At 41.6% G+C, this 26,067-nt stretch overlaps 1 protein-coding gene and 3 non-coding genes across 4 annotated transcripts in view; all 4 read left to right on the top strand.

The window, feature by feature from the left end:
- DNAJC5B (DnaJ heat shock protein family (Hsp40) member C5 beta) overlaps nucleotides 1-14,397 on the top strand; it is a 66,093-nt gene extending 51,696 nt beyond the window's left edge. Inside the window, exon 5 of the mRNA XM_040261307.1 lies at nucleotides 12,767-14,397. Coding sequence (XP_040117241.1) covers nucleotides 12,767-12,861 — 95 coding nt within the window. The 3' untranslated portion in view covers nucleotides 12,862-14,397. The remainder of the gene's footprint in view (nucleotides 1-12,766) is intronic.
- A 5,896-nt stretch (nucleotides 14,398-20,293) lies between these two features.
- On the top strand, nucleotides 20,294-20,387 carry TRNAY-GUA. Its single transcript has 2 exons — nucleotides 20,294-20,330; nucleotides 20,352-20,387. It is a non-coding gene; the product is annotated as a tRNA-Tyr (tRNA).
- Nucleotides 20,388-20,870: 483 nt separating this feature from the next.
- On the top strand, nucleotides 20,871-20,959 carry TRNAY-GUA. Its single transcript is given in 2 exon segments — nucleotides 20,871-20,907; nucleotides 20,924-20,959. It is a non-coding gene; the product is annotated as a tRNA-Tyr (tRNA).
- A 133-nt stretch (nucleotides 20,960-21,092) lies between these two features.
- On the top strand, nucleotides 21,093-21,165 carry TRNAA-AGC. The gene has a single exon. It is a non-coding gene; the product is annotated as a tRNA-Ala (tRNA).
- The last annotated feature ends 4,902 nt before the right edge of the window (nucleotides 21,166-26,067 follow it).

Here is a 26,067-nt window from a genome sequence, read left to right on the forward strand (position 1 = left end):
GCCTGGCCAAGCACCAAGTCCCACGGTGATGGTCATTGCCAAAGTGAGAGAGATGCAACAACCAAACTGGGGGAAGAATGCCACAGACTTTTTCCTTTGATACTTGTTTTGAGGAAGATAAGAGGAATTTATCTTTACCAGTCACAGAAAGAAAGCACAAACTGACACTGAAAGAAGTCATGAGATAAGCTGATCACAAAGCAAAGGTTCATAGTCACATTATGAGAGAGTGAACTACGGATCCAGGGAGGTTGGGTGGGAATCCCAGGGGTAGGACAGCCAAGGTAGATATTTATCCCAGGAAAAGCACTTCAGTCTGTTAGTTTAGGTTTATGCTGTGCTCAGTCGTGTCTGGCTTGGACTGTAGGCCACCAGGCTCCTCTGTCCATGGGATTCTCCAAGCAGGAATACTGGAGTGGGTTGCCTTGCCCTCCTCCAAGGTATCTTCCTAACCCAGGGGTCAAACCCGTATCTCTTGTGTCACAGGCAGATTCTTTACTGCTGAGCCTCAGGGAAGCCCTATTATGTTAGGATCTCTATTCAAATAGAAGGGAATGGACATCAAGAGAAGTCAGCAACCCTTGACTTTTCTTCTTTTTGATTACTTTGAAAATGCATTTGGTTAAAACTGGTGGATGGTAGCCTTCCCTGGAAATTCGGCTTCCTTCATTCCCACGCATTCAGAGCTAGCTTCAAACCATGCTAGCATCAAGCGTGTCATCCTACAAATGGGACTGTTTGCTAAACTACCTCCATGTGTTTATCAGTGTGTATGCATGGCTATGGTATATTCCTTGATTCTTCAAGTTCACTCATTGAACAAAAAAAAAATGTAAAGAAAGGTAAAATCTCATAGAATTAACATCAGGAATACTCCGTACTCCCTGGGAAACGCCTTTGTTTAAACAAACTGGAGTCAAACCTGCCACTGTCCTCTCTGTCTTGCAGCCGTAATGCCACAGTCATTTTCTCCCGCAGACTGGATCATTATTCTAGATAATAGGCTTTATCACTAAGTCACAGAGAAGCCTGGAAATAAAAGAACTACTTGATAATTCAGGCAGTGATCCCTGGATGAGGGCATGGCAATCCACTCCAGTATTCTTGCCTGGAGAATTCCATGGATAGAAGAGCCTGGTGGGCTACCGTCCATGGGGTTGCAAAGAATCAGATATGACTGAAGCACCTGAGCAGGTACTCAGACAGTGATGCAGGGCGCACTTCTGTGGACTGATTCTTTGGATGACAATGAAGCACAAATTCCATGACATGAGACAGAGCAGGGACTCTTTAAAGGTTTCGAGGTACTTTTAATTCCCTATCAAATATGATGCTAAATAATACCCAATTATTACCCACCCTGAAATGGCAACCCACTCCACTACTCTTGCCTGGAAAATCCCAAGGGCGGAGGAGCGTGGTAGGCTACAGTCCATGGGGTTGCAAAGAGTAGGACTTGACTGAGCGAGCGACTGAGCGACGACTCCAACTTAAAGGAGTCGTGTGAACCTGGCTTGGTCTCAGACCATTTCAGGGTTGGGATATCAGAAGGGGTGTCTATGCCAGCTGTGACTCCTTCCTATGGGGACCAGCAGGTGGCCAGTGAGGCAGATGGGGTTTGCTCCTACCATTTTTTATTACTGCCCATGTGGCCAAATTGTAGGCCCACGGTGAAATACAATTACAACTTTCTTTTGCTTAATTTGGGATACAAAGGGCACATATATAATGGGGCATACACACCAAAAAAGAGCAAGCAAGTCATATTACTCGTGAATAGGTTAAACAGAAATATATATGTATAAACTCTTCTTCAGGAATGAACCATGGACTGTGACAGAACTTGCTTAAGAATGATGAGCCCAGTGTACTTCCTTGCTGGTCCAGTGGTTAAGACTCCATGCCACCAGTGCATGGGACACAGGTTTGATCCCTGGTTAGGGAACGAAGATCCTCCATGGGTAAAGATGATGAGACCAATGCATTTTTCACATCTGCTCTTTGGAGGGAGATGGCAACCCACTCCAGTATCCTTCCCTGGAAAATCCCATGGACAGAGGAGCCTGGTGGGCTACAGTCCACGGGGTCGCAAAGAGTCGGACACAACTGAGTGACTTCACTTTCACTTTCAAACTGACATTCAGCCCTGCCCATCAACAGAAAATTGGATTAAAGAATTACAGAACATGACCCCACCCATCAGAACAAGACCCGGTTTACCCCACAGTCTCTGTGAAGAAGTTTCCATAAGCCTCTTATCCATCAGAGGGCCAACAGAATGAAAACCATAATCATAGAAAACTAACCAAACTGATCAAATGGACCACAGTTCAGTTCAGTTGCTCAGTCGTGTCCAACTCTTTGCGACCCCATGAATCGCAGCACGCCAGGCCTCCCTGTCCATCACCAAGTCCCGGAGTTCACTCAGATTCACGTCCATCAGGTCAGTGATGCCATCCAGCCATCTCATCCTCTGTCGTCACCTTCTCCTCCTGCCCCCAATCCCTCCCAGCATCAGAGTCTTTTCCAATCAGTCAATTCTTCGCATGAGATGGCCAAAGTACTGGAGTTTCAGCTTTAGCATCATTCCTTCCAAAGAAATCCCAGGGTTGATCTCCTTCAGAATGGACTGGTTGGATCTCCCTTCAGTCCAAGGGACTCTCAAGAGTCTTCTCCAACACCACAGTTCAAAAGCATCAATTCTTCAGCACTCAGCCTTCTTCACAGTCCAACTCTCATAGCCATACATGACCACTGGAAAAACCATAGCCTTGACTAGACAGACCTTAGTCGGCAAAGTAATGTCTCTGCTTTTGAATATGCTATCTAGGTTGATCATAGCTTTCCTTCCAAGGAGTAAGCGTCTTTTAATTTCATGGCTGCAGTCACCATCTGCAGTGATTTTGGAGCCCCAAAAATAAAGTCTGACACTGTTTCCATTGTTTCCCCATCTGTTTCCCATGAAGTGATGGGACCGAATGCCATGATCTTCATTTTCTGACTGCTGAGCTTTAAACCAACTTTTTCACTCTCCTCTTTCACTTTCATCAAGAGGCTTTTGAGTTCCTCTTCACTTTCTGCCATAAGGGTGGTGTCATCTGCATATCTGAGGTTATTGATATTTTTCCCAGCAATCTTGATTCCAGCTTGTGCTTCTTCCAGTCCAGCGTTTCTCACGATGTACTCTGCATATAAGTTAAATAGGCAGGGTGACAATATACAGACTTGACGTACTCCTTTCCTGATTTGGAACCAGTCTGTTGTTCCATATCCAGTTCTAACTGTTGCTTCCTGACCTGCATACAGATTTCTCAAGAGGCAGGTCAGGTGGTCTGGTATTCCCATCTCTCTCAGAATTTTCCACAGATTATTGTGATCCACAAAATGGACCACAGCCTTGCCTAACTCAAAGAAACTATAAGCCATGCCATGTAAGGCCACCCAAGATGGATGGGTCACCATGGAGAGTTCTGACAAAACGTGGTACACTGGAGAAGAAAATGGCAAACCACTTCCATATTCTTGCCTTGAGAAACCCATGAACAGTATGAAAAGGCAAAAAGATAGGACACTGAATGATGACGTCCCCAGGTCAGTCGGTGCCCAATATGATACTGGAGATCAGTGGAGAAATAACTCCAGAAAGAAAGAAGAGACAGAGCCAAACCAAAAACACCCAGTTGTGGATGTGACCAGTGATGGAAGTAAATTCTGATGCTCTAAAGAGAAATATTGCATAGGAACCTGGAATGTTAGGTCCATGAATCAAGACAAATTGGAAGTGGTCAAACAGGAGATGGCAAGAGTGAACATCGACATTTTAGGAATCAGCGAACTAAAATGAACTGGAATGGGTGAATTTAACTCAGATGAACATTATATCTACTACTTTGGGCAAGAACCCCTTAGAAGAAATGGAGTAGCCCTAATAGTCAACAAAAGAGTCTGAAATGCAGTACTTGGATGCTGTATCAAAAATGACAGAATGATCTCTGTTCATTTCCAAGGCAAACCATTAAATATCACAGTAATCCAAGTCTATGCCCCGACCAGTAAGGCTGAAGAAGCTGAAGTTGAATGGTTCTAGAAGACCTACAAGACCTTCTAGAACTAACACCCCAAAGAGATGTCCTTTTCATCATAGGGGACTGGAATGCAAAAGTAGGAAGTTAAGAGATACCTGGAGTAACAGGCAAATTTGGCCTTGAGTACAGAATGAAGCAGGGCAAAGGCTAACAGAGTTTTGTCAAGAGAATACATTGGGCATAGCAAACACCCTCTTCCAACAAGAACAAGAGAAGACCCTACACATGGACATTATCAGATGGTCAATACTGAAATCAGATTAATTATATTCTTTGTAGCCAAAGATGGAGAAGTTCTATACAGCCAGCAAAAACAAGACTGGGGGCTGACTGTGGCTCAGATATGAACTCCTTATTGCAAAATTCAGACTTAAATTGAAGAAAGTAGGGAAAACCACTGGACCATTCAGGTATGACCTAAATCAAATCCCTTACAATTATAATGTGGAAGTGAGAAATAGATTTATGGGATTAGATCTGACAGACAGAATGCCTGAAGAACTGTAGACAGAGGTTCATGACATTGTACAGGAGGCAGTGATCAAGACCATCCCCAAGAAAAAGAAATGCAAAAAGGCAAAATGGTTGTCTGAGGAGGCCTTACAAATAGCTGAGAAAAGAAGAGAAGCTAAAGGCAAAGGAGAAAAGGAAAGATATACCTATCTGAACACAGAGTTCCAAAAAATAGCAAGGAGAGGTAAGAAAGCCTTCTTCAGTGATCAGTGCAAAGAAATAGAGGAAAACAATAGAATGAGAAAGACTAGAGATTTCTTCAAGAAAATTAGAGATACCAAAGGAACATTTCATGCAAAGATGGGCACAATAAAGGACAGAAATGGTATGGACCTAACAGAAGCAGAAGATATTAAGAAGGGGTGGAAAGAATACACAGAAGAACTGTACAAAAAAGATCTTCATGATCCAGATAACCACAATGGTGTGATCACTCATCTAGAGTCAGACATCCTTCAGTGTGAAGTCAAGTGGGCCTTAGGAAGCATCACTACGAACAAAGCTAGTAGAGGTGATGGAATTCCAGTTGAGCTATTGCAAATCTTAAAAGATGATGCTGTGAAAGTGCTGCACTCAATATGCCAGCAAATTTGGAAAACTCAGCAGTGGCCACAGGACTGGAAAAGGTCAGTTTTCCTTCCAATCCCAAAGGAAGGCAATGCCAAAGAATGCTCAAACTACCGCACAATGGTACTCATCTCACACACTAGTAAAGTAATGCTCAAAATTCTCCAAGCCAGGCTTCAGCAATACGTGAACCGTGAACTTCCCGATGTTCAAGCTGGATTTAGAAAAGGCAGAGGAACTAGAGATCAAATTGCCAATATCTGTTAGATCATCAAAAAAGCAAGACAATTCCAGAAAAACATCTACTTCTGTTATATTGACTATGCCAAAGCCTTTGACTGTGTGAATCACAACAAACTGTGGAAAATTCTGAAAGAGATGGGAATACCAGACCACCTGACCTGCCTCCTGAGAAACCTGTATGCAGGTCTCGAAGCAACAGTTAGAACTGGACATGGAACAACAGACTGGTTCCAAATCAGGAAAGGAGTACATCAAGGCTGTATATTGTCACGCTGCTTATTTAACTTATATGCAGAGTAGATCATGTGAAATGCTGGGCTGGATGAAGCACAAGCTAGAATCAAGATTGCTGGGAGAAACATCAATAACCTCAGATATGCAGATGACACCACCCTAATGGCAAGCAAAGAGGAACTAAATAGCCCCTTGATGAAAGTGAAAGAGCAGAGTGACAAAGTTGACTTAAAACTCAACATTCAGAAAACTAAGATCATGGCATCTGGTCCCATCACTTTATGGCAAATAGACGGGGAATCAATGGAAACAGTGAGAGACTTTATTTTGGGGGCTCCAAAATCACTGCAGATGGTGACTGCAGCCAAGAAATTAAAAGATGCTTGCTCCTTGGAAGAAAAGCTATGACCAATCTAGACAGCATATTAAAAAGCAGAGACATTACTTTGCCAACAAAGGTCCATCTAGTCAAAGCTAAGATTTTTCCAGTAGTCATGTATGGATGTGAGAGTTGGACCGTAAAGGAAGATGAGCACTGAAGAATTGATACTTTTGAACTGTGGTGTTGGAGAAGACTCTTTTGAGAGTCCCTTGGACTGCAAGGAGATCCAACCAGTCCATCCTAAAAGAAATTAGTCCTGAATATTCATTGCGAGGACTGATGTTGAAGCTGAAACTCCAATACTTTTGCCACCTGACGCAAAGAACTGACTCATTGGAAAGACCCTGATGCTGTGAAAGATTGAAGACAGGAGAAGGAGATGACAGAGGATGAGATGGTTGGATGGCATCACCGACTCAATGGACCTGAGTTTGAGTAAGCTCCGGGAGTTGGTGATGGACAGGGAGGCCTGACGTGCTACAGTCCATGGGGCTGCAAAGATTCGGACACGACTGAGCGACTGAAAAGTTCTGAAAACTGACATTAGGTCATGTCAGGGGTCACTGGGATCTCCTATAATATCCATCAACCCAGTCCATCACTGGCAGAGAACAGAAGGGAGCAGTGACACAGGAGAGCACTGTCATTGTCAGCCAGGATGTCATCCTTATCTCTTCCTTTATAGCGTGGAAACCAAAATTGGGTGAGTTAAATCTAGATATCACAAATCCAGTGTTTCACTCTTCTCTGAAGAGCCACAGAGTCTTTCCTTTTTAAATTAGACAAAAGCTCTACCCAGTCATTTCAGCAGACCTTCTCTGTAGTCCTTTCTGGAACAGAAACACATACTCAGTGCCAAATGCCACCCAGGTTTCCTTCCTACAGAGTTGTTGGTGATGAATTTATGTGCCACTCACTGTCCTCAGTTCTGACACTCCAGAGCTACCAGTTCCATTGCAAAGGTCAGATTACAGACTAAGTGAATCATGAACCCTTGACTGTGTTACTATAAGCCTTAACCAAAAGGAAAAGCTGTATTCTATTCTGAAGTATTTTAATGCACAATTATTCTAGGTTCTTGAGGGCCAGAAACTTAACACAATCTGTACAGTCCTTTTGGAGGAAAAAAAACATAGAATTACAAATACAAAATTAGATCTGAAAGTGAATATCTATCATGAAAAAAAGAAATTACAAAAAAATTGCAAGGCTTAAAAACTCATAAACATCTTAAATGTCACAGATTTTGAAAAATAGCAATAGTTTAATTAACTGCCTGGCACACCTTTATAATACTCCCTGCCATAATTTCTGGGTATATCTTCTTTCATTGCCTCTTTATTTAATAGCAATTTCATTAACATCATTTACTGTAGGGGCAATAGAAAAATAATTGCCTTTCCTCTAGCTGCTGCTGCTGCTGCTGCTAAGTCGCTTCAGTCGTGTCCGACTCTGTGCGACCCCATAGACGGTAGCCCACCAGGATCCCCCATCCCTGGGATTCTCCAGGCAAGAACACTCTAGCATGTCTGTTCAAAATTTGTTTTTTATTATTGGTAGATTATAAAAATTTCAATTTTACATCTCATTATTGATAATGTTGTCTAACTTTTTAGGGATGTTGTCAAATTTACGAAAACGTCTATCCAACTTATTTCATATATAAGATGTAAAATTTGGAAGAATTTTTCTACAGACCAAGTTTGAATACACATTTGAAACACTGTTGCCCCTCCCTCACCTAATCCTTCTAGGATCAGAGCACAGTGGACACATATCTGGTGTGGATCTTCAAGTCTCTTAAGCAATTAAATTGGGACGTTGAGTTACAGAAGTTATCTCTAAGCCCACTTCTATGCCAGTATGGCTAGCAGTAATTACACACAGAATTGCTACAAACCACAAACACATACCCCATAGTTTCTGGTCAAGAGTAGTGGTACAGGGTGGCATTTGCTAGTAAAGAGGAGAGATTTACTTGGGTTATTGTGTCTGTTCCATCCATGCGAAAGGGTGTAACCCAACTTCTACCCTCAAGAAATAAAGGAAGGAAGTTCAAAACAGTGGCATCTTCAATAGTCTCTGCAAACTTTACAACTTGTAGACTGATTCCCATCTCTTTCTCAAAATAAAAGTAAAATCCCGGTGGGTTTCTAGGAACACAGGGGAATTTTATTATTCTTATTAATCAACTAGGAGCAAAGAGAAGAGAGACAGTATCTTGGTGGGTTGCCCATCCCTCCTTTTTGTCTTGGAAAATTTAAAGCCTGAGAGATAAAGGTAATGGATATCACAAATTAGAAGTTCTACTTTGTGAAATTTTGAGCACTATAAGTAAAACAAGCTCATCTAGACTATACTCCTCTGTTAGATTAAGGATACAATGAAGTCAAAATTCTACCAGCCAAGAGGGCTGCAGAGACCATCCTGAGACAGAACACTTTTCCCTAGGTCTGCGTGTGTTAGCGTGTGTGTGTGTGTGCATGTGTATGTGCGTGTGTGTGTGAGAGAGAGAGAGAGAGAGAGACAGACAGACAGAGACAGAAAGGAAGGAAGGAAAGAAAAGAGGAAGGTGGTATAGAAACAAGAGCATAAATGGAAACCTAGCTTTACTGAACACCCTGGCAAAGAGAACCAAAAATACAAAAGATAAATTCAGTTTTTTTTTTTCCAAGCACTGGTCTGCAAATGACCAATTAAAACCCTAAAATTTCCTTGTGGAGTCATAATTTCCCTATTTTTTTTTTTTTTGAAGGCAAGGGCATACGGTATTTAAGGGAGAAGATATTATAGTGTGCTGACCTTGGATCTAAAAACGTGAGAGTCAGTGCAGAGAAAAATCTGTTGACTGCTTAGCTGCTCCTGCCAGTCACCTGGATGAAGCCCAAACAAATTCACAGCCACTGAGCTGAAGAGGCCATATGGCTTGTAATTAGACTCACCCTCAGCCAAGATATTGAGACATTTATTACATTTACTCTTCAGCATTCATCGCACTTTACTGCCCAGTGAAAGGGCACCAAGAAAGAGATTAAATTCATCCTTCCTCTTTTCACCAGTCCCACTCAATCCCCTTTCTAACCATCCCCCAATCCAAAGGATTTGATTTCTAAAAATAATTTATGGAAAATAACTGTGGTGACTAGTCCAAAGCCCTTTGCTGATAAAGATTCTGCCTGCAATGAGGAAGACCCAGGTTCGATCCCTGGGTCAGGAAGATCCCCTGGAGAGGGAAGAGCTACCCACTCCAGTTCTTGCCTGGAGAATCCCATGAACAGAGGAGCCTGGCTGACTATTGTCCACAGGGTTGCAAAGAGTAAGACACGACTGAGCAGCTGACAGTTTCACTTTCTATATGAAAATATCAAGTAAGCATCACTGAGGCCCAGGCCTGGGGAGCAGGACGACGAGTGAGTCAGCTCAGAATACTGCCCTAGAAGCAGTTCAAAGTGGACCCAAGGCTTCTTCAAAGTCTGCCTGCTAAGATTCAGTGAGCAAATTTACTCGACAGGTTTATCAAGATAGTCTTTCAAGCACAAACACTTATTGAGCACTTTTTGCTAGGAGCTAGAGCAAAGAAATGGCAACCCACTCCAGTGTTCTTGCCTGGAGAATCCCAGGGATGGGGGAGCCTGGTGGGCTGCCGTCTATGGGGTCGCACAGAGTCAGACACAACTGAAGCGACTTAGCAGCAGCAGCAGCAGAGCAAAGAAAGATGCCATCCCTGAGGTCTTAGACCTGACAGTCTAGCAGAGGAGATAGGAAGACAAATAGTAAAGAAATAATCGCACAACAAGCTAGTTAACTTAGAGGTACAGCAAGTGTGCCAGAGGAGAAGCACGGGGCTGTGACAGTGAACACTAGGCGGCCTGACCCGGACGCAGGTGAGGACCGCTTCTCAGAGGGAGTGACACTTAAAGCTGAAAACTTTAAGGAGAAGTTAAGGGGTAGGAGATTATGGGGATGGAGAATCCTAGAAGAGAGGAATCTTTTTTTTTTTTTCAAGTATTTTATTTTAAAAATCTATTTATTTATTTGGCTGTGGATCTTGCAGTTGCAGCACACAGGCTTAGTTGCCCCCAGGCATATGGAATCTTAGTTTCCCACATCCCCTGCAATGGAAGGTCGATTCTTAGCTACTGGACCACCAAGGAAGTCCCAGAAGGGAGGAATCTTGATACTGGCACAGCGTTTGGCACACAATCTCTCTGTATCCTGTGGACAAGAGGGTAAATAGAGCTCTAGATGCTGGGCAAGGCGGGGATAGTCTTATTAGGCTGTTCTATTGCAGAGTTTTTATCAAGAAATAGAATGAAGCAGAAGTTATGCAGAGATCATATTTGCAAATAACCCCAAACTGGGCTACATCCAGATAAGGGCTCATAGCATCAAAGCAAAATGTGATAAGCAGAAAACAGCTGGTCTCCTGAAAAGTTTGCTAGACAAGAGCAAGAGACGTAGGATTTAACTAGGAAGAGAGGAGAAGGAGTTGAGAGAAAACCCAGAAGATTCTGGGGAAGAAAAGCAAAAAGGTGGTATCAGTCACTCAGTCATGTCCGACTCTTTGTGACCCCATGAACTGTAGCCCACCAGGCTTCTCTGTCCAGGGAATGCTCCAGGCAAGAATACTGGAGTGGGTAGCCATTCCCTTTTCCAGGGGATCTTCCCAACCCAGGGATCGAACCTGGAGGTGAAATATTATTCAACCTTAAAAAGGAATGAAGTACTGAAAAATACTGTAGGATGAATGAACCTGGAAACATTATGCTAAGTGAAAGAAGCCAGATGCAAAAGGACAAATACAGTATAACTCCACCTACATGAAATATCCAGATAGGTAAATTCATAGAGGCAGAAAGCATATTGGTGGTTGCCAGGGCCTGGGTTGGGGGTTGGGGGAAAGGGGGAGAGGAGGAACAGGTAACGACTGCCTAATATGTACTGGGTTTCCTTTGGGGGAACTGTTTTGCAACTAGATAGAAGCAGTGAATTATATATTTAATATATTATGAATGTACTAACTTGTTCACATTAAAATGGTTCATTTTATGTTATGTGAATCTCACTTCAATTAAAAAATATCTGTAGTAGAGGAGAGGGGTATACCAAGAGTTGATTACAGAAAGAAGCTAAACACCCTTTCTTCAGAAAAGGAGAATGTTCTTTGTTTCCTGCAAATTCACCCATGAGGCAAGAAGCAAAGGATACCACAAAGTATCAATATTCACAAGTGTGGGGAAACAGGAAAGTTGATCATCAGCCTTTGTGCCAGCTACCTCGAGAACAGTACACTGCTAGTGGCTAAGACAGGAAAGGGCTTTGAATTACACAGTCCCATTTCAAGCCCCAATTCTGTTAGTTACTGGTAGAGATTTGGGGGGTGATTCACTTATTTTATCTGTTATTGTTTCTACTTATCCAGCATATACAAGCAAATATTACGACCTGTTTATTGCCATTACCTGTAAGTTCTTTGCTTGCTGTTCCCTCTTCAGAGGTAACTCTTATCTTAAATCATGTTTGATCATTTTCCTTTTTAAATCTCAGTCTTACTGAGATGTTTACTTGACATACAACACTGTTTGAGTTTGAAGTGTCACTGTAGGATTTGAAGCCTTTTGGGGTCTGATTTAGCCTTTTGTTGTTTCTACTGGCTCTTACCCAGTGTTCACTGTTTCTATTTCTAACTTCCACTCACTCTCACCCCCTTCTCTCAGTCTCTCTCCTTCTCTTTCTCCTTATCTCTCCTACCTGTTTTACCTATGAGCTTATTTCTTGCAATTTGTGGGGGATTCTTTAAGGCTTGGGTTGAAGGTTGGAGTCATCCACTTCTGCTCAGTGCTTTTGCACTGGACCATTTTAAACTAAATTTTCAGCTTGAGGTTTCTTGGAACACATAGGTATTATAAATTTGGCCTGCCAAATTGTGTGCTCATTGACTTGCCAATAAACATTTTTTAAAAGGCTCTTCCCTGCTTCACAAAAACTCAATACCAGCACGTTTCCTTGCAGATTTAGGAGTATGGTGACCTAAATCATAATCATCCAGGGTACTAGCTTTTTGTGGACTTGTGGCTTCTCTGTTGGCCCAGAAAGTAAAGAATCCACTTGCCAATGCAAGAGACCTAGATTTGATCCCTGGGTTGGAAAGATCCCCTGGAGTAGGAAATGGCAACCCACTCCTGTATTCTTGCCTCCCATGGACAGAGGAGCCTGGTGAGCTACAGTCCATGGGGTCGCAGAGTCAGACACAACTGAGCAAGTAACACTTCACTTTTACTTTTGTGGACAACCTCTATTAGACAGCTCACCTAAGCAAGCTCTGGGTTTTGACCTCTGTCCCACCCAGGGCCATATTTGCAACTGTCCACTGCACAACTCTAGGAGGTACTTTTCATGCAGACTTAACACGTAGTCTATATGACATGGGTGGTGGCCCTGTCCTCATACTCACAAAATGGTAACTAAAGCTTAAGTTTATTGGTTTTAGAAAATTGCCTTGAGGTGAAAGTTGCATTTAGAGCTTTGGTTTTAAAATGTTATAACTGAAAGAACTTAAATGGAGAATAAAGACTATAAATCCTCCCTTTTGAAGGCCTTTAAAAGGTAAGATCCTCAATATTTTAGCAATTGAATTGGCTTGCCAATCATCACTTCAACAAATATATCTACCACTTGCCCCCGTTAAAGGAAACATAACATGCTAAGAGGGTGCTTATTGGTTTTCTTTGTTTATTTTCAGATATGGACTTTCCAGTTGTTCTCCAGCCCACAAATGCAAATGAGAAAACACAGCTAATCAGAGAAGAACCTCGAAGCTATTGTACAGACTCTTAATAGTGAGCCCATTGAGGGTCCACAGTACCTCCTCTTGGTTCAGCCATGTCTCCAGGTGTTCTTGCTGGGGGAGGAGAGGGGACATGAAATGCTGTGAACTTTTCCACATTTGTATTTTATCTTTAGGTTAAGGAAAGACGACTGCTACATAATTTTCTCAGTATGCAGAGCCACTCTTTGAGTAGAATTCCTAATGGAAACACACATTCCATTTTGATGAATAAAGGCCTGAAGAGTTGTTTTATGCTCCTTGCCTGAGGTAAGACAGTGGCATTGGACAGGCTTTTTGAGCCTTCCCTTTATATGAGCCAGACCTCAGTCCTCATAGACTAAAGTTGTATTCTGAAACCAAAGCCACTTTTCATCTATTTAACTAAATGCAGTATTAACATCTGCCTTTAACTATCATCAGCGAAACATACATGAGAATTTAGGAGAAATTTCTTGTGTGTGTGTAGAGATTTTTCCTGTCATATACAATATGGCCACAGAAATATTTCAAGAGGCAGGAAGAAATTATTAGGTAAAGACATATCATATTAAAGTATAGTTTTGAAAGATTACAAATTATCACTTACTGAAAACTAACAAACCAGGAAGAAAGAAGTTTTCTGTGTACTTTTAGATGGGCATAAAAACAAAAACAGAACTTCAGCCCTGTGAAATGTTGTAAATGATCCCCAAAAAATCATTCTGGGCACAAAACAGCCCCAAACAACGTGTCTGACAAATTTAAGTTAAAATATTTTTTGTCCAACAGGCTTAGATTAGCCACATTAAGAAAAAGAAACACATGAGGTAAAGGACAGAATTCTAAATTCTGTAATTTAAATTTAAAGGCATATCACTTATCCTATTTTCAGCCGTGACAGTGATCAGAAATACTGCCCATGTTGAACATCTATGCTCAGAGGTCATCTCTGCATTTACTTGACTCTTATATTCATCAGGTGGTAGAAGCCATATGCTCTTTCTAAAACAGTGAGCAGCAAGTGTTTATTTTTTCCAGATCTTCCCTAGTTCTTAATGTAAGCTTGGATTTTTCAAGATCTTATGTTTTTACATAATACTGCATGAAATGCCATTTCCTTTTTTCTTTGTTTCTTATTCTACCCCCCCATTACAGTTAATTAAAGTTAAATATACATTGTAAGTGAGAATTAGTGTTATAGCTCTGACAGTTCTGACATAATTAAAACTCTAACTCATGTGTTACTGGAATTTTTTTTTTTTAATCAGCATAATTAAGTACAAAGGGCCCTGGTTTGAAATTTAAGAACCTGGTTCTAACTAAGCACTCACAAACTAGCCCTGTGACCAAGTGAGATAAGAATGAGATGGCTAATCTCTCTATGACTCTGTTTTCATATCTTCTCTGTTTACCTTCCAAATTGTTGCAAGACCAAGTAAAATAGTTGAAAGAACTCCAAAAAGTCAAGTATTTAACAAGTTTAAGATGGTTTTATATGAGTTTGTATATGTTGATACACAGAGACAAATGTGATGAGACTTCTGTATATGAACTCTCACCCAACAAGACCCATGAAAATACCCAATACTAATAGCCCAGTGACCAGCAGGTGCTCAGAACCGTCCTCAACACATGAGTAACTTTCCATTTGAAGGGAACAATGAGATGAACAGCCTCACTTCTAAGTACTTGGAGCCACTACTTTTCCTTCTTGAGGTCTCTAAGCAAAACAGCAGTCCTGCTGTTGAATAGTAACCTACAAGTCACAAAATTCACCTTCTCTTTCTCCCCTCGACCTCACTTTTCTTTCTCATAGAAAACTTTCTATTTCCACCCCCAGCTTTCCCACAGAGCCAGTACAAGAGTGGTTTTGATGAAATAGGTCATGAATTAGAATCCCAATCAGATGTGGAATTAAATTCCTAGAGGTGTTCCGGCCAAGGTTTTCTACATAGGGCTAGTTTTAGTTACAGTGCTGCATGGCAAATGTAAGCACGTGGATGTCTGTGAGTGAGGGAACGAGTTCTACAGAATGCCCCTTAGCTACACAGGCACAAGGACCAACTCTCCATCTGAGGAGGGGCCACATAAGCGTCTGTGGAGTTGCCATCTGGAATTGCCTGCTATTATTATGAATCCACAAGCATCTTAGCAGAGAAGCATCAAGGAAAGAAGGGACATGCTAACTGTGATCCTCAACAATGATCCCAGTTCATGAAGGGTTAAATGAACTGCCCACTTCAGTGCTCACTACCTAATCCTGGCCTCCAGGCTATAAGAGTAGGGGGTTTCATGAATCAACCATTTACTTTTTTGCTGTCTTACATTTGTTGTTGTTCAGTTGCAGAGTCGTGTCTGACTCTTGTGACCCCCATGGACTGTAGCCTGCCAGGCTTCTCTGTCCATGAAGAGAAGTGAAGTGAAGTGAAAGTCGCTCAGTCATGTCTGACTCTTTGTGACCCCATGGATGTCATACAGTCCATGGAATTCTCCAGGTCAGAATACTGGAGGAGGTAGCCTTTCCCTTCTCAGGGGATCTTCCCAACCCAGGGATTACATTGCAGGCAGATTCTTTACCAGATGAACCACAAAGGAAGCCCCTCTGTCCATGGGATTCTCTGTTTGACACTCAAACCTCTGATCCAATTTTAGAATTTATTATTATTTTTTTTTAATTTCAGCAGCCTGCCACCCCTTACTTCTCATGAGTGAGAAGGCAAATGTCCACTTCCAGGGCAACAGTCCTCAAAGCAAAGAAAGACCTTTATTTGACAATCACGAGTCCTCCTCTCTAAAACTACTCTTCTTCTGGCCTGAAGCCCTCCTGAGAACCTAAGTAATAGTCATCTTCATATTATTCCTGAGCAGTTTGAGACCACAAAGGCCCAGAAATTTAGATTAAGTCATGAAAACCCAGCTTCTGTAAAACAAAGTTATTTCCAAATTGTAGGAGGTTCACATTAGCAGTGATTTCAGAACTACATCTTAGGGTCAGCGTTTACATCTGTATTCTGCACCGTGCTACAATATGAAGAGACTATTAAATACTTGTTGACTAACTGATCAATTCTCATAACATAGACCATTTCTGAGAAAAGCCTTTCTCCAAAAGGAGACCTAAACATGCTCAGTGCCAGATGAAGGGGTAAGTGTGGTACAACTTTGGAATTTTCATGCTCTTCCAGGGCTGTCCTCAAGCAAAACTGAATTCCTAGAATCAAATAAGCAGTTACCAGACAGTTGTTATCACATTCTGCTCATTTCTAGGCTGCCAACTGAACTTTCTAATAGCTGAAAAATCTATCAATTTTTCCCATGCCTGAAAGCCCCCAGGCACATCCTTGTTCCCAGGTCCAGGAAGATGAATCTTACCTACGAGGGTTTTTCTTGTTACTTCTGAGTAATCTGCTCTGGTACCCAAATTTCTTCATTCCTGAGACGCTGTCCAGATTGATGAATCTCAAGGTTTCATCTACAATATACTTTCTTTTCTGGTGAAGAATTTTTGGGGGAAATTTTTAGTACAAATATTCACTCTGGGAATGAGATTTCAATATTTTCTTAATTATCTTCAGAATGATCTATTTGGGCATATATACATATTAACCATTTACTAAACTGATATTTTCAGAATTATAATCACAAAAAAAACTATTTTAAAGCTAACCCAGGTAGCTTTATAAATGCAACAAATGAAAGCCGTTAAGCAATGAAAATTACTGCCTATGTATTAAGTGCTAGTTACCAGTCCTTTCCAACTCTTTGCAACCTCATGGATTGTGGCCCACCAGGCTCCTCTGTCTTTGGAGATCTCCAGGCAAGAATACTAGAGAGGGTTGCCATTCCCTTCTTCAGGGGATCTTCCCAACCCAGGGATCAAACCTGGGTTTCCTGCATTGCAGGCAGATTCTTGACCATCTGAGCCATCAGGGAAGCCCATATATTGATTAACTTATTATTAATGGCTAATAATTTTCTATAAAATGCCTTCAAAATTTCTTTAATGTATTTGGCAAGGAATTTGTTTTCTAACTCGATATACAGCAAACTAGGAAATTTAATTTTTAGTTACCAAAATCTGAAAGGTACACGTTATATGTCTTAATAGAAAATAAAAATGATTCACTTCCCTGCTTATCTCCTTTTTTTAGTTTCATCACTTACTTCTTCCTAACCCATCCCATCCCCCAAACTAAACAATTTGAAAGGAGGTGGACTGTGTTGGCTTTTAGGACCACAGGTGTGTTTGAAGAAAGATGGTTCATTCTTTCATAAATTAAAATTATAAATTAACAATAATAACCAGTAGTCATTGTGCTCCCTGGTGGCTCAGTGGTAAAGAACCTGCCTGCTGATGCAGGAGACATGGCTTTCCCTATTATTCATTTATAACCCCCCAAATCAGTACTCATAGTGCTTTCATGGTCACTTGCAGAGACACACAGAACAGCAAAAAATCCCAGCTGCTCAGGGTACATGTTCCCAGCAGAGAGTAACAAGATAACATTCTGTTTCAGCTCTCTTACTGTAAATAAGTATCACTTTTTTTGGTGTGTGCTTTCTGTTTGAATCTCATTGTTTAAAATGCTTAAAAGCACAGAGCTGTCTACTGTTTCTAAGCACAAGAGGTTATAGTGTGCCTTACAAAGAAAATGTGTATGTTAGATAAGCTTCTTCCAGGTATGAGTAATAGTGCTATTGGGCATGAGTTCAATGTTACTGCATCAAAAATATGCAGGTATCTTAACAGAAGCATAAATAAAACAAGGTTGTATATTAAATAAGGTGTCTTAACAGAAGCATGAATAAAACAAGGTTGTGTATCGATCACTGAATGATGAAAATGTTGTGAACAGAGGCTCACAGGAACTTAGCCCTGTATTTCCCCAGGAGCAATGGTTCAGTATTTACTAAATCAGTGTTTGTGGTGTCTTCATAGACCCTAACTACCATGAATAACAAGAATCAACTGTAGCTCCCCTGGACTTGCCCAGAACAGTTCCCTTTCTGACCTTGGAAATAGCACCTCTGTGGTTTCTCACAAACAACCTTCTTGGAGACAGTAAATATTTACAGGAAGCCATGGATGAGGACTCAGCAAACCCGAATTCAGCTCTGCTCCCCGAGTCTGGAGGGTCATCCTGAGGAAATTATTTAACCTTTCTTTGTAGGGCCTTGTGATCTGTAGAACGGTTTCCTTAATTAAAAAGGAAGAATGTGAAAGTACTTTCAAGCAGATATGTGTAAGGTATTTTTCCAAGTTGAACAAGGGCTTTTCAGATCTCAGGATACCTTGGCATGATTTTCATGAAGCACCACTGTTAACAAATTTTAGAAACTTGATCATTGTGTTTGAGAGATAAGAAGAGCATTCCCTTTAGTAAATGGAACACTTTGTTACTCCCAGAATGTCCTGGTCATCATTTGTTCTTGCCTGATGTCAGAAACTGCCTTTCAACCTCCTTCCTCCCAGGGAGCAGTCCAGCATCCAGTCACTCTAACTCAAGTGTCCAACTGGTAACAAGTAGTGCCAAGGAAGGAGTCCTGGCTGGTGACTCAGGAAAGCTGAGATCTTATCTGCCATTGTTCAACTTTGTTACTGAAGGTAAGTTATTTCACAGCTTTGGGTACCAGTTCCTTCATTTAAAAGTAATTTTCATTAAATGCTGTCCTAGATGACAACTATGGGAAGGGGCTGATAGAGGATGAGATGGTTGAATGGCATCACCGACTCAATGGACATGACTCTGAGCAAACTCCGGGAGATGGTGAAGGACAGGGAAGCCTGGGGTGCTGCAGTCCCTGGGAGATAGAAGAGTCAGATATGACATAGGGACTGAACTGAGTTCATGGGACTGGCTGCCCCACACGTATTTGGATGTGGTCAAACAAAACAATACCAAACGGTACAGGAAAGAAAGCAAGTTTCTCTTTCCTCACTATCTCTGTATCAGTTTGCTGGGGCTACCATAACAAAATATCACAGGCTGGCTGGCTTAAACAACAGTTTATTTTCTCAGAGTTGTGGTGGCTTGAAGATCAAAATCAAGAAGTCAGCAGGTTTGATTTCTTCAGAGGCCTCTCTCTTGGGCTTGCAGATGCTTGCTTCTTGTCATGTGTTCACATGATTGTCTGTGTGTCTGGTGTTTCTTTCTCTTCCTAAATCCTTATAAGGACATTAGTCATATTCGATGAGGGCCCACCTTAACAACACCATTTTAATTCTCTTTTTAAAGGGCCTATCTTCAAATAAAGCCACATTTTGAAAGCCAGAGGTTCAATATAAGAAGGGGAGACACAAGTTAGCCCACAACACAGGTCATTAGTTTCTCAAAATCATCTCAGATTTCAGTTTCCCTTATATTTAGATGGTGAGTTCTTTATAAAGCTCTATGTACTTGCTTTGCTTTTTAGAAGTTCCTAATTAGTTTTGGTTTTCTTAAAGTGACATGCCTTTATCGTATCTCCAAGTTCTTACTGTAAAATAATCCATTCCTTCATCAAAGATCATCTTCCTAGAACCCCCTGACCTCTTTCGTTTTTCCTAATTTGCCTGATTGCTTTATTGACTTGCTACATCACTGTCAACCTGGGATTTGCGGGCCTCTGATCTTTGAGCAGCTGCCTCTGTGCCTGAAACCTCTTGGGGAGACCCGTGGGGAGAATGGTTCTGTTTCTGCAAGCTTCTAGACTGTGTATATTCTGACCTGTGATTTTTCTCCATCTTGGGACATGCATCCATTCAGACTCATTTGCTTTCCACAATCCCAGAAATTATTTAAAACTTGAGGTTTGCTCATTACACCTGCTTTGTTTTCCATGCGTGACTTTTTCTTCTTGCATATCTTTATTATCTTTCACTGGGACCCTACGAAGAAGGGACATAATCATATGTACCCAACCTTTCTCATTGTATCCTCACAGGACTGGAAGAGAGGCATGTCTCTGTGGCCTCTTTTATAAGGACACTAATTCTATTCATAAGGGCTCAGCCCTCACGACTTAATCACCTCCCATAAGCTCCACCTCCTAATACCATCAACTGGGCATTAGGTTTTCAACATAGGAATCGGGGGCCGCCCTGCACCACTGCCCCTCACATGGGGAGGGGCTCAGGGGACATGAACGTTACATGATAGTGAAGCCACACCCGACAGTAACCACCCTAAGAAAAGGGAGTAAAGAAAAAGGGCAGCAGGCACGCGGGGGGGGTGAAGAGGATGGGGGGTATCTCAGTTCTAACACACGAGTTGGGAGTTTCTCCCCAAGTTAGGAGTCAGACGGCGTCCAGCGAGCCATACCCGGCCGGTCTTTGTGCGCACGCGTAAAACAAACCTCCGCCAACGACCGCCCTCTTGTCCGGCTCCCTCCATTGCGCATGCTCAGTGTGATCTCTTAGTCAAACGCGCTCTGGTTTTTCTGTATTGAATCTCAGCGGGCGGGGCCCACAGCTCGGCTGTCCCTTCGATAGCTCAGTTGGTAGAGCGGAGGACTGTAGTTGATATGTTAACCGAGAGACATCCTTAGGTCGCTGGTTCGACTCCGGCTCGAAGGAGACAAATGTACTTTTGTCGAGCCTCCTATCATCCTTTCCACGCAAGGATCTCTCTGATAATCCAGTACGTTCCAGAAAACAGGTGAGAGCTCTTTCGCGGCAGCTTTGGTCTATGGCCGCTTCCTGGGTGTGAAATCTTCTGCGAATCCCGGAATCGGGAACAGGAAGTCCAAGTTCCCAGAGGGGCAGAGTCAGCTCTTGGCGGGGCGGCTGCCAGGTCAAGGTTTTCTGCTCGTTTCTAAAGCGTCTGTGGCGTTTCCGAACCCCTGAGTCACAAAACAGCCATGCCGCGTCCCCGGGGCCAGACCCCCAACCTTGTCTTCAGAGCTCAGGCGAGGTCGGCGATACGAGTGCTCGTGGCGGCGGCCGTGAGGAGGTGGGAGATCGGCAAGGGGGATCCTAAGCCCAGGAAACTAAAGTACCCGAAGCGTAGAAACCCGACTCAAAGTTACCAGGATAAGTTGAGAGAGCGTTCTTCCGCTCCCTTCGATAGCTCAGCTGGTAGAGCGGAGGACTGTAGACGAATGTCGCCAGCCATCCTTAGGTCGCTGGTTCGATTCCGGCTCGAAGGAGAGGGTCTTAATTTTGTTGCTTTGGCCTTAAACTATGAAGAAAGGTCAAGAATGTGGTCAAGAGTATTTATCTTCTGTTGTAAAAGCTCTGATCTCTCTCTAGAGGAAGAGATAACCAGCCGTGGCCAGCGGTGGGGGATTAGCTCAAATGGTAGAGCGCTCGCTTAGCATGCGAGAGGTAGCGGGATCGATGCCCGCATCCTCCAGTTTTTCTCTTGGTCTCCGGGTGGTAGTTTTCTTTAGATTCTCATTCGAGTCTAAGTAGAGCTGAAAGTTAGCCGTAGGGCAAGTGAAAAGTTAGGCGAGCTCTTGAGTTTACCGCTACTAAAACATCCCAGGCAAGGGCTAACGGGTGCTTGCAGGGGTAAATTTAAAAATTTTAAAGTTTTAGATCCATTTACTTTGCGTAGTTCACGAAATAGGTTCGTTTTCTTTCCAAAATTGGCGATAGACTGCAGTCACGTCTGCCGGCACTCACTGTCTTTTGTGATTGATGGCTGCTCTTAAAGGGACCCATATGAGCCTAATCGTTAGGGGGAACCGACAGAGAAACAAACAAAAAAACAAAACAACAACAAGAACAAAAAAACAAAACCCAGAACTTGGAAAAGGACGCTGGCTACTTTAAACTTATGTTGAGCCTGGGAGGCGAGGACTGTTCTTGTCCATCTCAACTGCATATAGTGGGATGCCTGGCTCTTGGTAGATCCAAGACAGATAAGATAAAGCAAGGGGTACCTGAGGACAGATAAGGAAGTGGGAAAGTCCCTGGACCCATAGGCTTCTTGTTTGAGGATTCTAACGTCATTTCCCACCTGGTAAGTAACTTTGGAGAATTAACTAGAGACCACCACCAGGAAGGACTCAACTGGGCTGCCCTAGAGTGTAGCCTGTTTGGTTAAACAAAGACGTGACAAAAACAAACACAGATACACACAGTCACTGAAAGATTCAGAAATTCAGCAGAACACACACAAAGCCTTTCCTGGTAATAAAGTCTTTTCATCATACTTTCCTATACGATAGCCCTGAAAAAGTTGCACAAACCATACTGCTGGTTGTCAACACAAAATATAAACCTTCTAGACAAAGGCAGAAATACCTTTTGTGAGGGTTAACAATTAAGAAATGAAAATACTTTTATTTATGGCCATTTTAGGATTCTAGACAACCTGTATATTTTTTGTTATCAGTGGTTACAACCTGCCATTTTTTATTGGCATATCTTTCATTTTCTAGGACAGCCTCCATTTTTAATTATTTTCAGTAAAGTCTCTTAGTTGGCTATATAATGATTTACTTAAACTCTATCATTATTTTTGTGGAAACAAATTTATAAAGTAGGAAAGAGAATCCTTTTATCAGATAATATGTCCCAATTTCTGGTTGGGATGATAGGGGTTCTAGCTGGCTGACTATAGAGGAGCTGGCAGTGAAACTGTAAATAACTATAAGAGCAAGAAATGGGTAATAAGTAAAGGAATAGGAAGGAAAACACCCCAAAGCCAGGTGGAGACCACACATTTGGGGCAAGTGAGCTGGGTGAGAACTCAAAGTCTTAGGATCAGCAAATCAGGTGTAGGATGGAATTCATATAAAAAGTCTGAAAGTATAAGCTGAGAGGCACTACTACTGAGTGGTTAATCACGTGGGCTGTGAGACCCGACAGACTTTCTTGGCTTTGTCAGTCCCTCGCTGGGTGACCTTGGGCAAGTTGCTAGACAGACATCCTGGTGCTTCCATTTCCTCATTGGTAAAACAGGGATAATAATAATGGAACCTACTCTTAATGAAGATATAACATATGAAGTCCTTACTGCAGTGCCTGGCACATAGTAATCACACAATGAACAAGCACTGTTATCAGTGTATGTTATCTGCACACCACAGAGGGAAGGACTGGAGGGGATATTCTAAAGGTTTCTATGTGTGTTTATATAAATATATATGGAACTGAAGGAAAGAAATGCTTGATCTCTGGTGCAGGAAAAGTAAAACAATTCTAAAAATACAAAATTATGATTAAATGAGTTATGACCATGTAATAGTATAGCCTTTGAAATTATATTTATTAAGAACATCTGTTGACTTTCAGTTCAGTTGCTCAGTCATGTCCAACTCTTTGTGACCCCATGGACTGCGGCATGCCAGGCTTCCCTGTCCATCACCAACTCCTGGAGCTTACTCAAACTCATGTCCATTGAGTCAGCGACGCCATCCAACCATCTCATCCTCTGTCGTCCCCTCCTCCTCCTGCCTTCCGTCTTTCCCAGCATCAGGATCTTTTCCAGTGAGTCAGTTCTTCACATCAGGAGGCCAAAGTATTGGAGCTTTAGCTCCAGCATCAGTTCTTCCAATGAATATTCAGGACTGATTTCCCTTAGGACTGACAGCTTGATCTCCTTGTAGTCCAAGAGACTCTCAAGAGCCTTCTCCAACACCACAGTTCAAAAGCATCAGTTCTTCGGCACTCAGCTTTCTTTACAGTCCAACTCTCACATCCATACATGACTACTGGAAAAACCATAGCTTTGACTAGACGGACCTTTGTTGGCAAAGTAATGTCTCTGCTTTTTAGTATGCTGTCTAGGTTTGTCATAGCTTTTCTTCCAAGGAGCAAGCATCTTTTAATTTTATGGCTTAGGAATTGACTTAGGAAATGTTAATAATTGAATGTTAAGTGAATAAAGAATGTACAGAGCAATATAAACAAACATAAATTATCTGCAGAGAGCACTGAAAAATGCACTAAAATGTTAATATTAGTGATCTTTGACTAGTAGGATTACTATGACTTTTTCTTCCTTAAAATTTAAAAATATTTTCTAAGTTCTATACTAAATATTCATTATTTTAATTGAAAATATGATGAATTAAAAAAATAACAGCTAGCATTTATTGAGCACTTCCTACAAGCCAAGCACAGTTCTAATTACTTCACATGTGTCAACTCATTTATTTCTCTCATAAAGAAAACACCAGGCCCAGATGCCTTTAGCAGTGATTCTACCAAGCATTTAAGGAAGAAATACTAATTATACATAGACTTCCAGAAAACTGAAGAAGAGGGAGTGTTTGTCTAACTTATTCCATGAAGCCAGCATTATCTATCCCAAAACCAGGCAAAGATATTACAAGAAAACTACAGACCAATATCCTACATGAATATAGATGCAAATTTTTCAACATTTTAGCCAATTAAATCCAACAATGTATAAAAGGGAAAATACATCATAACCAAGTGGGTTTTTTCCAAGAATACAAGACTAGTTCAACGTTCAAAATTCAATGTAACTCATTATAATACTAAAGAAAAAACTACATGGTCATTTCAGTAGATGTAGAAAAAACATTTGACAAAATTCAACATCCAGTCCTGATTTTTCAGACTGTCAGCAAACTTGGAAGGGAGGGAGAAGGGAACTTCTCCAACCTGGTAAAGGGCATCAGTAAAAGACACATTTAAAATAACACTTAGTAATATGAATGCTTTCCTCTTAAGATCAGGGAAAAAACAAGGAAGTCTATTCTGAGGTATCTGCTGCTGCTGCTAAGTCGCTTTAGTCATGTCCGACTCTGTGCGACCCCATAGATGGCAGCCTACCAGGCTTCCCCCGTCCCTGGGATTCTCCAGGCAAGAACACTGGAGTGGGTTGCCATTTCCTTCTCCAATGCGTGAAAGTGAAAAGTGAAAGTGAAGTCGCTCAGTCATGTCCAACCCTTAGCAACCCCATGGACTGCAGCCTACCAGGTTCCTCCGTCCATGGGATTTTCCAGGCAAGAGTACTGGAGTGGGGTGCCATTCTCTGAGGTATCTAGCCAGTGCAATATAGCAAGAAAAATGAAATAAAACCCTCCAGATTGGAAGGGAAGAAGTAAAACTATATCTATTCACAGATAATTATTTAAAATACTGATTATAAGTAGAAATGATGATAGTTTATATGTTTTGGGGTTAAATAAAATATATTAATAAAATTAATTTCATTGGTTTGTGTTTTTTAATGTGGCTACTAAAATTTAAAATCATATAAATGGTTCATATTTATCACTCAAATCTTTCTTTTTTTCTTTTTCGGCCACATGGCATGTGGAATCTTGGTTACCCAATCAGGGATTGAACCCACACCCGCTGTGAAAGTCTTGGAGTCTTAACCACTGGACCACCAGTGAAGTGCCATTTAAATCTTATTTCTACTGGACAGTTAGGTCAGAAATGTAGTTAGGGGCCAAATCATATCAGGCCTTAGGGATCACAGTGAGGATTAATGTCTTTATCCTAGAGGTAATATGACCATAATGGGATTTAAATAGAGAATGACACATGAGAAACAAACTGCAGAAGGCAAGAGTGAATTCAGAGAAATCAGCTGGCAGGCTAGGGCACAGAGAAGGTAAGACTAGACTGTGCGCACTAAGAGCGGAGCCAGCTGATCTTTATCTTGATCTTGGAGCCAAGGTAAGGTTTTCAGACATGGCCACTGGGAAGGCCTTAGGCTAAAGTATTTGTTACTTGTTGGGACTGTCACTATTTATTTCTGGGAGGTGAAGTATGCCAAGAAATGTTCAGAGGAAAGTACAATATGTTAGTTTTCTAACATCTCCTCAGAGATGTTTATGATGAAGTAAAATCATAAACAACAGATTTGGAAAAGGAGTAATTATCAAGAAGAAAAAAAAGCTTTCAGCCAAAAGTTTGCAAACTGTCAATGAAAGAAATGCCATAGTGTTAACTTCTGTTAGGTACTTTTCAAGTGAGTTAATTTTTTTTAATTTTAGATTTTATAAAATATTTCTTTTCATTAAAAATTTAAAAATGACATATCCAAGCTGCCTATTGCCAGAAAAACAGCGAAATGGAAAAGGTTGACAATATAGACAGAAGGAAAATGTTAAGTATTTTTTAGATGTCATGAGTTCTTAGTGTAAGAAGAGAGAGAGAGGGAGGGAGGGATGGATAGATGGATGGATGAATGCTGCAGGGAAGAATTAACAATCTTAGTTTTTTGGTTTGCAAAATATTAAGCATTGGCCTTTGTTCTGGCATTGGGATCAAAGTGATTTTCAGGAGACTTAGCTGGTGCTGTTCTTGGACCTGACAGTCTCAG

The sequence above is a fragment of the Oryx dammah genome, unplaced genomic scaffold (assembly GCF_014754425.2).
Source record: "Oryx dammah isolate SB20612 unplaced genomic scaffold, SCBI_Odam_1.1 HiC_scaffold_19, whole genome shotgun sequence".
NCBI classification, from domain to species: domain Eukaryota; kingdom Metazoa; phylum Chordata; class Mammalia; order Artiodactyla; family Bovidae; genus Oryx; species Oryx dammah.